This window comes from Platichthys flesus, chromosome 18 (genome assembly GCF_949316205.1).
Source record: "Platichthys flesus chromosome 18, fPlaFle2.1, whole genome shotgun sequence".
Taxonomy (NCBI): domain Eukaryota; kingdom Metazoa; phylum Chordata; class Actinopteri; order Pleuronectiformes; family Pleuronectidae; genus Platichthys; species Platichthys flesus.
In genome coordinates, this window is record NC_084962.1 from 1,306,374 (window position 1) to 1,323,114 (window position 16,741).

The 16,741-nt window shown below is 41.7% G+C and overlaps 2 protein-coding genes across 3 annotated transcripts in view; one reads left to right on the top strand and one right to left on the bottom strand.

Moving 5' to 3' along the window:
* The first annotated feature begins 2,967 nt into the window (after positions 1-2,967).
* Positions 2,968-12,050, top strand: LOC133973604 (probable ribonuclease ZC3H12D). The gene is made up of 6 exons (XM_062411568.1): positions 2,968-3,222; positions 4,160-4,619; positions 7,602-7,741; positions 9,402-9,636; positions 9,756-9,862; positions 10,680-12,050. Exons 2-6 carry the CDS (start codon positions 4,321-4,323, stop codon positions 11,630-11,632), a joined length of 1,734 nt encoding a protein of 577 aa, XP_062267552.1. The 5' UTR covers positions 2,968-3,222; positions 4,160-4,320; the 3' UTR covers positions 11,633-12,050.
* A 1,177-nt stretch (positions 12,051-13,227) lies between these two features.
* tab2 (TGF-beta activated kinase 1 (MAP3K7) binding protein 2) overlaps positions 13,228-16,741 on the bottom strand; it is a 48,021-nt gene continuing 44,507 nt past the window's right edge. For both annotated transcript variants that reach the window (XM_062411122.1, XM_062411121.1), the window contains exon 7: positions 13,228-15,471. In XM_062411122.1, the coding sequence (XP_062267106.1) occupies positions 15,332-15,471 (140 nt within the window). In that variant the 3' untranslated portion in view covers positions 13,228-15,331. The remainder of the gene's footprint in view (positions 15,472-16,741) is intronic.

Here is a 16,741-nt window from a genome sequence, read left to right on the forward strand (position 1 = left end):
AACCGTGTAAGAAGTGAAAGGTCAGTCAGGGCTGAGGGGAAAGGAAAGGGTTGCACTCCCACAGGTGCAGGCTCTGGTGGAGACTTCCCCAGCCTCCTCCTACATTGGGTGCACTCCTCTCAACATTTTAGAAAGTCACAGAGCACAAGGCACCACACCATGGTGAGGCCTGGCTGCCTCCAGATAAAACACTAGTGTACTAAGATTGGCATGAAGTTGTGTTTGTCGAGGATTTGGGCAACTGTGACTAAGGGGCAGAGTGGTCGTCCTTCAACCTGAAGGTCGGCGGTTCGATTCCCAGTCTTAGCCATATGCATGCCTTGGGCAAGATGCTGAACCCCTAATGGCCCACCATAGAATAACAAAGTGCTGCGAGTAGATGCTTTGTATGAATGTGTGTGTGAATGGGTGAATGTAAAACTGTACTGTAAAGAGCTTTGAGTGGTCATCAAGACTAGAAAAGCACTTTATAAATACAAAACCATGTACCATTTAATTGACCTACGTCCATCTACTCGTCATCAGATCGGGTCTGTGTCAGCATCATCTCCAATGTTTTGCTCGCTTACCCGTTTCATCGGCATGTTCACCTAAGGGAAGCAAGAGCTGTCACACACTCCTGTTAGTCCAAATTCCGGACATAGATAAGCCTCATGCACGCATACCGTCAGTCATACATTCACTGATAGCTGCTCATATGTAGGACTCAAACATGTGCTGTGTTTTCTCTCCCGTTCATATTGAAGGGTTGTAATTTGTTTCTGGTGTTTGGTCTTCTATATTAGGGAGTGACAAAGAGAAAATGTTGACGTACATTTCACAGCATATGCCTTAAGTTTGCTAGATAAAGAAAAATGACAAAAGCCTTTTTTTTATTGAAAACATAAAACTGTATTTATGATCTGTCACACTGATAATAATAAAAGTGATACTTTGAGATGTAATGATGTTATTTATTATAACAACATGGCAACATTAATCGCAGCAGCAGCTCATAATGATCATACAAATAATAATAGTAATGGATGGTTCCTGTAGCATGAGGACAAACAAAGAAAACATTAAGTCAGACATGTAGTAATGGGATAAAGCCAGCCATTGTTAAGATATATGATAATGGCGTACATACTGTATATGATGAAATGTGATCGATGTGTGCATTGTATTTATGTGCATCATTTATATTTACATATAAATATAAATGTAAATATAAATTGTGTGAGCAGACTCAGCACTTTGCACTTTGCTCCTCATTTCTCAGAATCAGAATCAGTTCAGGTAAACTGTGAGCCATTGTATCAGGCTGCGGTGTCAGCTTACCCTTACTAGTCCTGACAAAACATTTTTTTTTAAATAAGCACAACACGATCAATATTCTGAATATTTTGTCTGTAATTGTCAAAACAACATTGACTTGCATTTCTCTGAAGTCGGAGGTTTCCTGCTGAACTATTTTTAGCCGTCCTGAGCTCTGTTCTGTCAGCTGCACGTTGCTTGAGTGAGGACTGTAAGAGTGAGTGACAGCATTCCTCACCCAATTGAAGGACAGCAACCAGGATTTTAATTTCTGCTTATTTTAATATAACGCTGTGAATGTTAAACAGTATCTCTTTGGTTGAATTAGACCTTATCTTGTAGTTTTGAGAATATTTATGTCATGTTGGAATAGCTTGTAAAACCTGAAACAGACCATGATGGTACATTGTATTCCCCCTAGAATAATAATCATAAAGATATAAATGTAAAGCCTGCTGTCAACTAACCAGAAGGTTGGCAGTTTGATCCAGACTTTAGGGACAACAAGTAAGCCTTCTGGGGGCGCATTGCTCTAGTGGGTTTATATGGAATTTATCAGCTACTTTAGGTAAAATGGTGTCATATTAAATAAGGTCTTTGTGTGTGAGGAGGATCATTTTTTATTCTATTCTTGATTTAACTGGAAGCCAGTGTAGTGAAGCTAATACTGGAGAAATGTGCTCTATTTGCACGTGCTGCAGCATTTTGGACAAGCAGCAGAGTCTTTAAAGACTTCCTGCTGGAGCCTGATAATATGGAATTACATCAGGTATGCATGTATCTGGATGGCATCTGATTGTGGTGATGGAGCCTAATTATGATGGAGCCTGATCATGGTGGAGCCTGATCATGGTAGATCCTGATTGTGGACTATGATTACTAACAACAACCCCTCAATATGTTTGTCATCGCTGCTCCCTTCATTTTCTTATGTAGAAATATGTTTCCATTATGTTACTAACTGTTTCTTCTCATCATTGTGTAAACACTGTTAATTTGTTGAAGTTCTCAAATACACTGGCCTTGTATTGCACTTCTGTCCATCAAACTACCACCATGGAGTAATAGAAACTGATAGTGGCATTTTATGTAACTTCACTCAGTTAAGCTGCACTTGGGTGGCCCATGGTGTAAAATTCATGAACATAATTCTACTACTCATGCACGGACATTCAGGGATGTAGCACTGGACCATGGTCAGTGCAGCCAATTATAAGGCTACAGCCAGCAGTTTGCATAGCTAACACAAGGAAAAGGAGGTTCGGACTCCCCCTGTCAGAACCAGAAATGCAGTTTTACATCAGGTTATCATATGCAGGACTCTTCAGGCTCATCAATGGTTGACAGACCCTGTTTACCCCAGTTTCCACCTTTGAACTCTTTGAACCCTCTTGTAGAAATGGAATAAACATAATTCCCAAAGTATTGAGGTTCACTTTAATTTCCTCTATGAAATTCTACTCAAATATCATGACAGATAGCAGCTCCTACAACATACATATTTGACGTTGTATACTACAATTCCAATGAAAAGTCTGAATGACTAATAAAACCCTTAGCCGGCTTCCTGGTGCTCTTCACTGCTTCGTCAGAGACATCCAATCAGCATAGATTTCACCACACCAGACCAGGAGAGCTCAGAGAAACAGGGGGAAAGTTAATCTCTCAGGTTCCCAGGTCAGGCAGCCTACTGACGAGGAAGTGCATCACATATTTACAGTGTCTCTTCCTTGCTGGTCACAAATACTTTTTTCTCAGCAGCGAGCACTCACTTCCTCCTCTGAGTAACAAGGGCAGATTCACACAGACCAGTGTGTCTGTCAGAGCAGCTGACTGAATGACTGACTGACTGTGTGCAGCTCTCACACACACAACACCCGGATTTCAAGAGGGACTCGCGCTCCAAATCCACAGCGCGCTGAATGTGTAAGTACAAAGTAGGCGACAACATTTGAGTCATGGGACAGTGTAGCTCTGCTCGTTGTGTTAAACATGAATCCTCAGCCACACAGCCTGTAGCTGTGTCTTGTTAAGACTCCGATTGCAAGGAACTAGTAGGTGTCAGGGTGATAGTGTGTGCTGACTGTGTGAACAGCACTGCAACAAGCAAAGGTTGTTGGAGTTTGGACATGTGAGAAACAAAAAGTTAGTGGGAATTTGTAAATGAACTGAGTGTTAACTCAGCAGCAGAGGATGTGGTTTGGTGCAGGTTGTAGAAAGAATTTGCGTCATATCTTTCTTTTTCCTCATTCTTCAAAGGTCAAGTTGACAGTTAAAAGCAGCGAACGCTAATCATCCATCTCGCATGACACTCTACAAAGAGAAGTGCTTGAAATGTGTGAGGTCACTTCGGGGTGATTGTGAATTTAAGTACTATTGAACAACATGTCTTCTCATTTTCTGGGTTTCATGAAGTTATGTTGCGCTAAGAATAACTCTGCTCGTGGTAGGAAAAGTAAAAGAAGTGGGTAGAGTCATTCGACAGTTAAGACCTTCAGATAAATCAGTGTGATCTCTCTATGGCTATGAAGTTCAAGGGGTTTCCAGACAGATTTTGGCTGAGGGTGACAAACCCACACTATCATTCACATCAGGTCCACTCATGAATGTTTTTTTGGGTAGCTGAGCTCATAAAATAACAAAATACAATAACAGCAGAGTATCAGTGCAGACCCTCAGCTTCCTCCTCTGCTGTGTGTGACAGGGGCTTTCTTAACCAGCATGACGTCAGTCGCTGCTTGCTCTTGCGTTAACAGTCATGAGGTTGTGGTAAGCAGAGCAGATTCTGTCAGCAGGAGCAAACCCACACTTGATTTGTATGAAAACTCCTGTGAGACCACAACTCTGCTTCCTGTGTTTACAGTGACAGAGGTCCCCTTCTGAAACCTGTCAACTGTTCCAAAACACAGTCTGTCACTGTGGCGACACGGATGAGCCAGAATAAGGAGGCGAGAAGATTTCCCCTGAAAGACAGTCCTGACAAGACAGAGGAGAGGAAAGACACATTCTGACTCTGTGTTCACAATGGACCACCAGCAGCAGCATGCCAAAGTGGAGCGATTTCTCAAGTTAGGATACTCTCACACGGACATCCTGAGGGTCCTGGAGAGCCTCCGCCATGATGCCCAGACCAATGATATCTTGGAGGAGCTGATAAAGACCTGCCAGACTCGCACTTACAACGAAATAAGTGACCCCAACAGTCCCAAGCTGGTGTCCAGAGGCTGCAGCCCCAGTCCCAGTCAACCTAGACCTGGAGCAGACCGAGAGCCAGCAGCTGGCTTCAGACCTGTGGTTATAGACGGAAGCAATGTGGCCATGAGGTGAGTCCCCTCATCTTCCATTAACAGCACTTGTCTTACATCTGAGCCTGTGTGTTTGAATTCAACTGCAGAGATCTTTGCCACGTTGTAAACACTCTTTGAATTTAGATCTTTTTACAGACATATTAGTAAAATGTATCTAAACTATCAGAAGTACTTGTTGGGCAGGCTGGTCCATTTCAGTCATCATGATTATGGTAATATTATTAAATAATAACTGCTGCCTTGGGGAGGCCGTGGTTCAAGAGGTACATTGGGTCTTCCACTAACTGGAAGGTCAGCGGTTCAATACCCATAACACTGCCAAAGTGTCCTTGGACAAGATATTGAACCCTAGATTGCCCCTGATAGTGCAGACAGTGAGTGATATGTGAAAGAGAAAGTGTTGCATCTAGACGCACATTATGAATGTGTGTGTGAATCGGTGAATGGCAAAACTGTCCTGTAAAGCGCTTTGAGTGGTCGTCAAGACTTTAAGCACTATATAAATACAGACCACTTGTTTTTAAGCAGCTGTTTTTTAAGTCTAGGAAAAGTGCAGCTGATTAAAACAACTTTAAATGTTGTTAAAACATTCTTTATGTGACTTATACTTTCATGTTTGAAAAGTATAAGTCACATAAAGAGAAACATAAAGTGAAAGTGCTCAGGTAGAGTACATTTAACGTAAACATTGTCCCTATTTTTAGTTCTTGAGTAAATGTTACTGTTTGTTTCCATCTCTGTCTCTCTGACTTGTCATTCGTGGGACAAAATTTCATTTTATTTGTACTTTCTTGAGGTTGGAGCAAAGATGATAGGTCAATTTAATCAATCAATCAATAAATTATATTTGAATAGCCCTTATTCTAATAAAACGGTCTATTTGAATGAAAGAACAGGCATTTGTTTGTACTTAAGCCTTTCAAGTTGCATCAAATCTTGATGTGATCACACCCCACTTCCTCTTTAAGATGGGGGAAGTGAAAACACAATGTGTGCGTACTATGTTCTTCTGGTTTTGTCCAATCAGTTCAACACTGCCTGATGCTGAAGGAAAAAGTGAAATTTTCATTCTTTTTTTTCACATCAGATTTTGTTTAACTAGCTTGACTTCAAAAGGTGTAACACCGCTGAAGTTAAATTCCTACATCATATGATCTCAGAATTGCCAGTGTTACCTGACCTTAATCCAGTTAAAAGGAAGTTCTGAGTCAAAATATAGATATTAATTCAAAATATCAACCTCCTTGTCTTTTACTGGCTTTCTTTGATCAATTTGCAGTTCCCAAACCCAAACCAAGGATTCTCCGAATCTGATTCTTACACTCAAATGCACAGACCGGTTTTCACATAAAGGGCGACCTGGTCTCATCCCAGTGTCCAGCAGCATCAGACATCTCTGATAATGCCACAATGCACCACCTGCACGGCACTAAGCAGCACCCCCACAGTTAGAGAACATCTGGTGAGCCACACATTACAGCAGTGCTACATACCCCAATCAGGCAATGCTACTTTTTTTATATTGTATTTTGAAAAATGACAGTAGGAAGTCATGTGATCATGAATTAGAAATGAAATGGTAGTTAGGTGAAGCAAGAACATTTCATATTAGTCACCTTTGTAAGGTTGGTTAAGATATGTCAGCAGTATATTTACACTGTTGCCTAATCTGGAAACAAATCAATAGCTGTCAGTAACTGAAGGGGCAAGAACTTTTACCTATGAGGCAGATATTAAACATTTAACGATAATACTTGGTAAATTGAGATTTTGTTTAAATGGAAGGCTCTTAGTTTCCATCAGGGTACAGCTGCAGACATGTGTATCAGTCTCAGCTGGTTTGCCAATAGCATAACATGTAAAAACCATTCAAAAGAAACTTTTTCCTGAAACCTGCAAAGTTATGCAAGACAGACAGATTCAATACGAACTATCTCATGCTAAGCTCTGGTACCTGTCACATGCAAATTCAAAGTCTCTCAGCACTTACTGCTGATGGAAAGAAGGGAAACCCCCACAGGCACAAGCATAGGCACGCACACACATGCACTGAGCACACAACGACATGCACACGCACTCTTATTACTGGAATGTGCTCAAAAGGTAAGCTGGACAGTTTCACTGGCAGAAGAAAGAAAGACATGTGTGGACTGAAGAGAACAAATGGTTGTTAGGTTGCACTACCTGAGCTGCAGTGAACTGAAAGCAGATGAGACCGAGATGATCCAAATACAAGGGGGCCAGGATTCCCACACTAATCCCTTAACTTTAAACCATGGTCAAGTTTTAAGAAATGGCTCAGTTCACGAATCAAAATGAGTAACGAGGCTTTTTTCTGCTCATGAGCCTGTCAAATGAAAGAAACACACAAAACTACTAATGTATCAAACACCCATCATAACATTTCCCTCAAGACATTTAAAAAAACCTTTAATCTGATTCTCACTAAAACAAATCAAAGCTTTAAAGATCTTTGAGGACTGATGTTTTCCTCTTGATATCATCCAATGATTGTGTGTGTCAGTGTGTGTGCGCAGTACAGAACAATGAAGAATTCCTCTTTGTTATCTTTCTCCCTATTTTAACTGTGAACTGACAATGGGAAATGACAATGACTTTAAAAAATGTCTGCCAAACAAATGATTTTTATTTTGTGTGAGAATCTGCTTATCTCCACTACTGTATATAGAAAAGTTTCCACTGCTTTTGGTAAAGCTCATTGATTTATTGATTAATTTTATCTATACATAGTTCTTTTCAGGTATTTAAGATTAATGAGAATCACTTCTTGAGGCCATCTGAACGTGAACTGCCTCTGTTCTGTGCCAAGTAACCCATACATGTGTTTTAGTATTGTGTTTCAAAGAAGTCTGAGCAGAGGCCTCGTGACAAATGTACTTCCTCAAAAAGTGTGTGTGTGTACACAATGTGTACAGAAGCACAAAAAGAAGAAGTAGTTAAGTGTTTTTTTTTAATCTGGTTTCTGTTTTTCTGCAGCCATGGTGACACAAAGGTGTTTTCGTGTCAGGGTCTCCAGCTGGCAGTGAGCTGGTTCTGGGACAAAGGGCTGCGCGACATCACAGTGTTCGTTCCTCTGTGGAGGAAGGAGCAGCCGCGACCAGATGCACCCATCACAGGTATGGTCATGTGATCCAGTTGGCACCCTTTGAGATCAGATGATAATGATGCCTGGTGAAGAGTTATATTTGTCTCGACTGTCACCTCACCCAGCTGTGATGTCATAATTGTCCTAGAACATGACATGTGGTTGGTGCCAGAATTTTTTTATTGAGGAAGTAGTGCCACACAATAACCTTCCTATTTACATACATAAACACAATTATTTTTTGCTGTTTACATTTTTTTTTACATATCTGGGCGACAGAAATAATCATCAGTGTCCAGTGGAGTTGTGTGTCAGTCCATCTGTCATATTTGAGGCCAATATGTCCTCTCCTTTTAGCTCTGCTTTGGTCTCTGCTGCGCCTCTAGCTGCTCCATGTTCTCCAGCTCATTGCCAGCTTTGTCTGCCTGATGTCTGGTGCTGTGCTGTGTTGTACACAGGCTGTGTCAGCTTTACACAACTAATATATTCTTGAAAATATCAGCTTTGCTTCTCTCAGGAAAGTCGAAATTAACATTAATTGTTTAGCGTCTGAAGTGAAGCTGTCAATTTGAAGTGCCTGTAAACAGCTGCACTTTCCGGGGAAACAAGTCTGGGGGAACAAGTCACACAGGAAATGATAATTTTACACTGAGCAAAACAAGTACATTCATTAAAGAAGAACAACAACCTGAAGAAGTGGAGGCACAACACTGAGTTTGTTTCACAGAGCTTGTCAGGACAGTGTCTACATTAACTGGAACTATCACGGAAACAAAATCTAGACGTTCTGAACTTTTTAAATGCTTCTCTGACAGTTGCTGGTAAATGTCCATCCCTCTTCCCTGCCTGTTCTTTATTTGGTAGCTTGAACACGTTTAGACTGACAGACGGTAAAATAACTTTCTTTCCTGAAAGCGATTATGAGCAGTTCACAAGGAACGACCATTTGTGCCAAATACAGTTTCACAACCTTTAATGAAGCTGCTGTAAATCTCACTATCAAAACAAGGATGAAACCATAAAGACAGGATCTCATATGTGCTGCAAAGTGAGCTCACCTGTCTCTGTGCGTGGCTGTTTGTCTGCAGGGACATTTTCAGTGAGCATTTGAAATTTAATACCAAGCTTGATATTTACCACCAAGATCTAACGTAGTGAACCTTTAGCCATTCTTCAAGGAGGCCCTGACTTTGTTTTCACAGTTGGTTTTGCTGTTATCTTGTGAATATGGAGCATGGTCGAGAGGCGCATGACAGGGTTTTATATTAACCTTCCAATGATTTTACTCAGAAAAAACGATGACAAATATTTCACATTTATTTGTATTTAGTTAAAAAAATAGAAAACGGGATTGTTAAGCTCAGCAAAGGGCAAAATAAAACAAAATAAATGGATAATTCATTCATTGATTCTTCATATTTCATGTTAAAAACATGTTTTACATACTTGAACTCTAAATATTTGAAAAAGATTGATAAATGAAATCAAAGACATGAATATATTCTATTTTGCTGTTGCAGCAACACACACGTATGCTGTATATACTAACTATCAGGGTGCTCAAGATATGTTAACCTGCCTTCAGGCCGACTTTTTCTTTTTAAATGGTGAATACACTTTCTTCAGAAGCTGGTGTATGAGGAGGGAGACGAGCTTGAACATAAACTACACTGTTGTCATATGTGTCATAGGTCAGCACATTCTGCATGAGCTGGAGAAAAGGAAGATCCTAGTTTACACACCGTCTCGCTGCGTAAACGGAAAGAGGGTGGTCTGCTACGATGATCGCTTCATTGTCAAGCTGGGCTTTGACTCAGATGGCATTATCGTGTCCAATGACAACTACCGTGACCTGCAGACAGAGAATCCAGAGTGGAAGAAGTTTATAGAGGAGAGGCTGCTGATGTACACCTTCGCCAACGACAAGTAAGAGTGCTGGTTCTGGAAGGAGAATAAAAGGCGGCCATCATCATTTGTTTAAAAGTTGATTTTGGTCCCCAATATCAATGTGACTTGATCCTAACTGTGTCTCTGTGCTGCCGCAGGTTCATGCCTCCATACGATCCTCTGGGCAGAAACGGTCCCACCATTGATGACTTTCTACAGAAGAAGCCCAAGACCCCAGACAACAAGCTGCAGCACTGTCCATACGGTTGGTTCACATTTCTCTTGCAGCACATAACAGGCAGCACTGCTCAAGTTCCACTTGCTTGTTCTATCAAGAACCAGTCACCAGGTCATAAGAGAGATATGAGAAAGTGCAGCACATTAAACCTCAACTCTGTGCGTCATGATGAGTCGGCAGGAAGCTCAATGTCTGTGTTTTTTGTAAATGGTGTGAGAGGGGCAGGACAGATACAGTGTAATGTTTTAAGCTTCCGGCTGGTTTAGAAAACATTTCATAAGACTGGAACATTCTCAGCACATAGAGGAAGTCCCCAAACTTCGCCCTAACTACTGGTTTGACTTTTTCAACAGGCAAGGCATAAATAAATCTGTGTTACAAACTGAAAAAAACAATCCACCCCTGTGTTTCTTATTAGTAGGCTCCTTTTAAAGGGAAATCTGCCATAACTCTATGATTTCAGCACAACATAATCTTGTTCACATTCTAGATTGTAAAACATTTTTTAACCTCACACTGTATTTCCTCATTGGAAGACCAAGGAAGAATGGAGCCATTGTGACTCTGAGCTGGAGCGCATGGAAGTTATGGAGGGACATTGGTCTGTGAGATATCTGAGAAGTGTCAGTCAACAGACACACCTGTCCCTCACTGTCGGGACAGGAGCCAAACAAAAGAGCAGAATCATGTAACAGTTTCACTGTTTTTATGTCAGAGCCACAGCTAATTTGTTTATAAGGCAGTGTGCAGTAGCAGCACACGTATATACACACGTCATTTTCTCCCGGATGTTAAATGATGATGTTATTCAAAAGTCTGTAAAGAACTTGTTTCTTTCTTACAGGAAAGAAGTGCACTTATGGAGTGAAGTGTAAGTTCTACCACCCAGAGAGGGTCAACCAATCACAGCTGTCGGTGGCCGATGAGCTGAGGGCGCTGAGAGACAAAGCCAAGAACTTCTCACCCAAACCGAGCCTGCAGGACACACACTTCTTCCCTCCTTTGTATGAGCCGGAGCACGGGTACAGCTCGTCCACACCCCCGCTGCTGAGCACAGTGGAGCAGTCAGACAGGGCTTCACCCAGTGAGCAGTTCATCCATCAGAGAGACTCCAGCAGCCAGAGGAGCCTCCACCTCTGTCCAAGTCTAGATGTGGACGAAGCCTTCTGCTCCATGGAGAGCTCCATGTCCAGGCTTTACACCCATGATGTGCCCTACAGCATGGAGTTCCCTCCCCACAGCTACAGCAGTGGAGTGGCCAGCTGCAGCCTGGGCCACGATGACTTCTCCCTTTCAGGGTCCTACAACAGGAGCACCCACAGGCCCTGTCTGAGCGGAGGTTGTTACCACCCTCATCAAAGCTGCTCGCTGACCTGCATGCATCCTGTGTGCAGCCAGTACAGCTGGCATCACCAGCAGAGCAGGATGTCCCCCCACCACCACCACCACCAGCAGCAGCAACACACAACATGGTCCTCCTGCCCATCTCTGCCTCCACATAACGGAGAATGTTCCAGCCATGTTTCTGAGAAGCAGTACTTCAGGCAGCCCTCCAACAGACAGACTCACACCATGCCCATCGACCCATGGGTGCAGGGCAGCCTTTCTGATGCCCAGGTCAACGGCCGGGACAAGAGTCCATGCAGCAAGCAGAGGAAGGCCCTGAGGAGCCAGCTGAGCACCCTCTTCCCCCAGAGCACAGTGAAGCAGGTCATGAATGCTTACCCAGAAATCTCAGATATGTCCGAACTGATTCCTCTCATCCAGAGCTACAGGACCAGCCACTTCTCCCTCTGATACTTTTTTTTTTACTGACATTGAGCCCACGTGGAATTTTGTCATCTCAGCAGCAAAGAAGAAAACTAAGAAAAATCTCAAAAGTGTTTTATTCGTCTTAAAGTGACCTTGAATTTATATTATTATAAGTCATACTCCTCCCTGAACAAACTTCCCCTTTATTCAAAGCATTAAGAATGGAAGTCGTGAAATTGTAGCAGATCGATTACATTTTCTTTATCCCTGTGTACAAGTGCAATGCACTAAGGTCCATACATGTTACGTATTGTAGCACAGACAAATGTTTTATTAAAGCAGCATGTGTTGTTTTTCTCATGTTGCCTCACAGTGAGGAATGCAATATTCTGTACTTCTGTAAAGAATGTCATCCATCTGTGCTCTGTTTTTTGTGCCTTTGAAATAAAAGCACTAAATCACTTGGGATGTGATAGTCATTAAGTGTCCACATACTTCTTGAAGTGTACTGTGTAACTGAGTCATGCTGCTGCACTGCTCTCTAGTGGTTAAAAGCTTCAAGGTAAGCTGCCACAAACCTGTTCATAGAGAGCACTTTTCAGTCCTGTTTGACTGTTTTTGATTCAAAGGGATGTAGCTCTTAACATATGACCAGAAACTCGGGGGAACTTACAAGGGACAAATTAGAAACCATAAAATCCTGAATGCACCACAAACTCACAGTTTATTAAGTTTTAAAAAGACTAAGCGATATTGAGAGTTGTGCAGACAATTCAGAGTATCAACGGTTGGGATCTCTCCTCCACCCAGAACAATATATCAGTAAAGCCTGGGAACAATTTAAGACGCCAGCCACCAAGGCACAGTCCGTTTCAGCTGCAGCCATCTAGCAATGGGTATCTCAGCCTCAAGGCCTGGACCTGCAGACTCCTTGGCAGTTATTTCCACCTGGTGACCAAGCTACTGAATTCAGTGGACAACTAAAGGGGCACTCAGTCCAGCACATGCCTCCATCAAGGCCAAACAATCCCTCTTTGAGACCACATCAAATTCACTAAATCCAGTTTTGACTTGGTTCTGTACCACATTTCACTGATTCCCCTCCAAACTATTAAAAAAAATGAAATGAAATGAATAGAACACATTCATACTCTATCTATTCTGCCTTTTCTGGCATCCTTCTCATGCTAATATGACCATGAGATTGGGACCAGTGTTTGAGTCTTTAACTTTCCTCATCAAAAGTGCATATATGTATTAATCTATGGATTCTGTCGCACGCACATATACACATTTGACCCACCTGATAACTTTTCACAGCTCCACAATTATTTGGTATCCTGATGACGTCGTCAGAGAATTATTTCCAAGGAATCGACAGCTCCTCCACAGATGACATCACCGCACTTATTGACAAGTTGCAACAAATCAGTGTAAAACATATAATATAATAAAATGTAAAATATGCAGTGACCCTTTCAAACCTTTGACCTATTAATATTGGTCCATGACAGTCTTAGCTGGTAGTAAGTGATAATATCTGTCATGAGCCTACCTTTGTTCTGCCATCTACTGGAGAAAATAACATACCAGACATAATATTAATAATCTGAGTGGAGCATCATTAAGACACACAAACATTCAGAATAGATTTTTTTTAATCATTTTTACAAATAACTTATCCGTTACAAAGAAAGTTTTCCCAGCTAAAATGTTAAAAAAACAACAAAAAAACACTTTAGATATCCAAAGGATTTTTTCCATTTAATAAAACATGAATAAACTGCCTCTACACACCAAGGTGCAGACAAAGCTGAAAACTGGTTTCTTTGGTTTGGAAAAAGGAAAAGGTTTGATGTAAGTGCTTAAGAGACAATAATTCATCTTCTATTCTTAAATGGGTTTATACAATAGTAAGGTTTTGGTTTTAAAAATGGCACTTGGATGTGACAAAATAGATTATCAATACAAATTTAATAAAGGCACTAATGCAAGGCATTTCACAAAGGTGGAAAAAAGTAACTACTCCACAGTTAAGGTAAGTTAATGATAATAAGGAAACTTTAGGACCCCCCCTTTGACAATACACACTTTGGAGGATTGAATGGAGCCAAATAAAAGGAAGAGTATACTAAGTGGACAGTAACGTAGTGCTTATATTGTGGTAAAAACATGAGGTCTTGTTTTTTGTCTTGTCTGCTTCAGAGATGCTGTAACGACGGCGACATGTTGGACTTATATGTATATTTCTGTTTTATAGGAACAACTTAAACAGAAACACATTCACTGATCAGTGGACCTCACAGAAACCAAATTCAGGTGCACAGCAACATGGACACTTTTCATCCAATCAGCTGTTCCAGGAGCACTATGACATTACTCTGCAGTGAAACCATGATTCTTCTTGAAAATGAAAGTCTCTTTGCACTGAGGTGTCTTCGTCCCCAAACATTAAACCTACATTCCAGTTGTCAGATAAAATGGCAGTTTGTAATTTGCTTTTTGTCCTATTCCCTCCCCGACAGTCCTGAACATATTTGGCGTCCTGAAGAAAATAAAGTTAAAAAAATTAAAGACTCCTCCATGGCCTTCCACTTTGCTGCATCTGCAGATCGTACACAGGGAACTCAGCATTTTCACGAGCGATGAACGGACCTGGCAGGCGTAGCTTCATGATGACTGCTCTGTTCCTCTCCTTCTGCAAGGCTTCAACTCTCACAGATATCAAGTAAAAAGCTTAAAAAGGGAGCACGGTGCTTATTGATTTGAAAGAGGGAAACAAAACAAGACAAAAAAACTAATAAAGTCTATAAAGCTATACTTACAAGAAATACAAGTGATTCATAGTGTGAGGAAGAAGGCTTTTAAGGCACATTCTAAATTATGTACAGTAAAAAGCTCATGGGGAGTTTCTGCCTCCGTGTACTGTACACAAAGCATGCAACTTAATTTCTTTTTTCAATAACTCATGACTGAAGAGACAGCTGAAGGGGCAGGAAAAGAGGCATGTTTTTGTCCCCCCTTTGACATCCTCTAGAAAAACAGCAAACAAACTTAAAAGTCCAAGAGTAGTCTGTTAGTTTGCCCTTCAGAAGGAGAGCGGTGGCTGAAAAGTTCCCGATCCCCCAGTCATGCCACCACAAAGGAAAAACTAATGTATTCATTCAGCAAAAGGCACATTGGCACCTGTGTGTTGTGTGTGTGCGTGTGTGTGTGTGTTTTGGGGTGTTTGTGTGTGTGTGTGTTTTGGTGTTGTGTGTGTGTGTGTGTGTGTGTGTGTGTGTGTGTGTGTGTGTGTGTGTGTGTGTGTGTGTGTGTGTGTGTGTGTGTGTGTGTGTGTGTGTGCCATCACACTGCAGGGCCACGCTCGTAATACTGTAATTGGGAGCAGCGAGGTAGCCCCGGGCGCTAGTGTCACCCATGGAGCAGAAACAAAGGGGGAAGTGACCCCACGCACTCCGAGTCTCTGAGGTGAGGTATCATCCTTTAGGAAAAAAACAAGTTGTAAACACTATCCAGTCAAGCCTTCAGTGGACAGCATTAAACAAAAAACCTTATAGAGGAAACAGAAAATAGGAGGAAAATAATAATAAGGAGGCCGCACAATGCACAAAGACCACGCCCTGTCCCAGTATTCATACACGTAGGGAAAAAAGAAATAGAAGGAGGGGGCCCCTTTTCTATTCTTGTCTGGTGAGATACAGGTGGGCAGAGGAGATGGCGGCGCGGTGCAACCTGGTTGGCTCAGAAGTGCCGCGGGAACTCGCACTGTTCACAGCGGTTGAGGGCGGGGTGGTTGAGGAAGGTGCAGGCTGTGCAGCTCCACTGCGTCCCCTCGTCCTCCTCCTGGTCTGCTACGGGCTTCACGATCTTACTGCCCGAGTCTGTGACAAGATTGAGGAGACAAAAAAGAGGGTCAGTGCAGGATAATATAGGAACACTGTTGCCATAATGAAATGTGCTTGGTCTGCATCAGTGCTTATGTATAGTACATGTCAAGTCAGAAAACAATGCTCAGAGCATCCCACTGCCTCCACTGCTCTGCTATCTAACCATAGGGCAATTTGCTGCCATCATCCAGGGATGGGCAAAGATGCATTCACATGTATTTACAAATAAAATACCAAATACCCTAACTGTAAGTGCACGCCATGTATCAATATCCGTTAGTGTTTTTCTTTATTTAAAAAATACAAAATAAAAATTCCAAGGGAGCATGAAATCATCATCATTGCAATATATCGAGCGATTTGATCTATCTCTTCAGCATCACCCTGACCCAGTTGATTAAGAGGCATGCCATTGAACAGATCGATGAAGGGTCTACCTTGCACCAGCAACACTGACTACAACTTCAAAAAAGTAATTTGTAAGTAGACAACTGATGGCACCTTTATCCATAGCAACTAGTTTCTAAGTAATCATCGAATCATTCAATTTCCAACGCAAGAGTACAGAGTTATTTCAGAACAATTCTCATGAAACACAAAAAACAATAAGTTGTGAGCTACAACACACTGAAGTGGTGATCGGCATAACAACCTGTTGTTTCATGACTTTGCAGCACAAAGTTGTTAGTGACTAACATGTGTGCTTTTACTTGATTAAACCTTCTCGTGGCATTATAAAGTAATGTTGTACAACAACTCTGAAACAATGGTTTTGTATTTATATAGCGCTTTTCTAGTCTTGATGACCACTCAAAGCGCTTTACAGTACAGTTTTACATTCACACACACATTCATACAGTGCATCTAATCACAGCACTTTGTTATTCTATGGGGGGCCAGTCGGGGTTCAGCATCTTGCCCAAGGACACTTCAGCATGCAGATGGGTCAGACTAGGGATCGAACTGCCGACCTTCAGTTTGGAGGACGACCACTCTACCCCTCAGCCACAGCCGCCCTTTAGAGTGTTTTCCTTTGCAGAAACAACGACAACTTCACATCGCTGAAAGTAGCAAGCTGACATTAACTGTGAGGGTTGCTAACGTTACACAGGTTAAATATTTATTTGGAACACCTACATTTGATTTTGTCATGGATACTAAACAAACACCAAGACCTAACAGGAACTGTGGAGAATTGTAACAAGCCATGATAAAAATCGATGGCGAGCTGCAACCAACACATTTCTCATCATGTGCTTCTTCT

Bases quoted from the DNA above. Each gene is read 5' to 3' on its own strand.
- LOC133973604 (XM_062411568.1), top strand. From the start codon at position 4,321: ATGGACCACCAGCAGCAGCATGCCAAAGTGGAGCGATTTCTCAAGTTA. The intron at 9,637-9,755 runs GTAAGAGTGCTG...GTGCTGCCGCAG, and splicing joins TACACCTTCGCCAACGACAA to GTTCATGCCTCCATACGATC. The intron at 9,863-10,679 runs GTTGGTTCACAT...TCTTTCTTACAG, and splicing joins GCTGCAGCACTGTCCATACG to GAAAGAAGTGCACTTATGGA.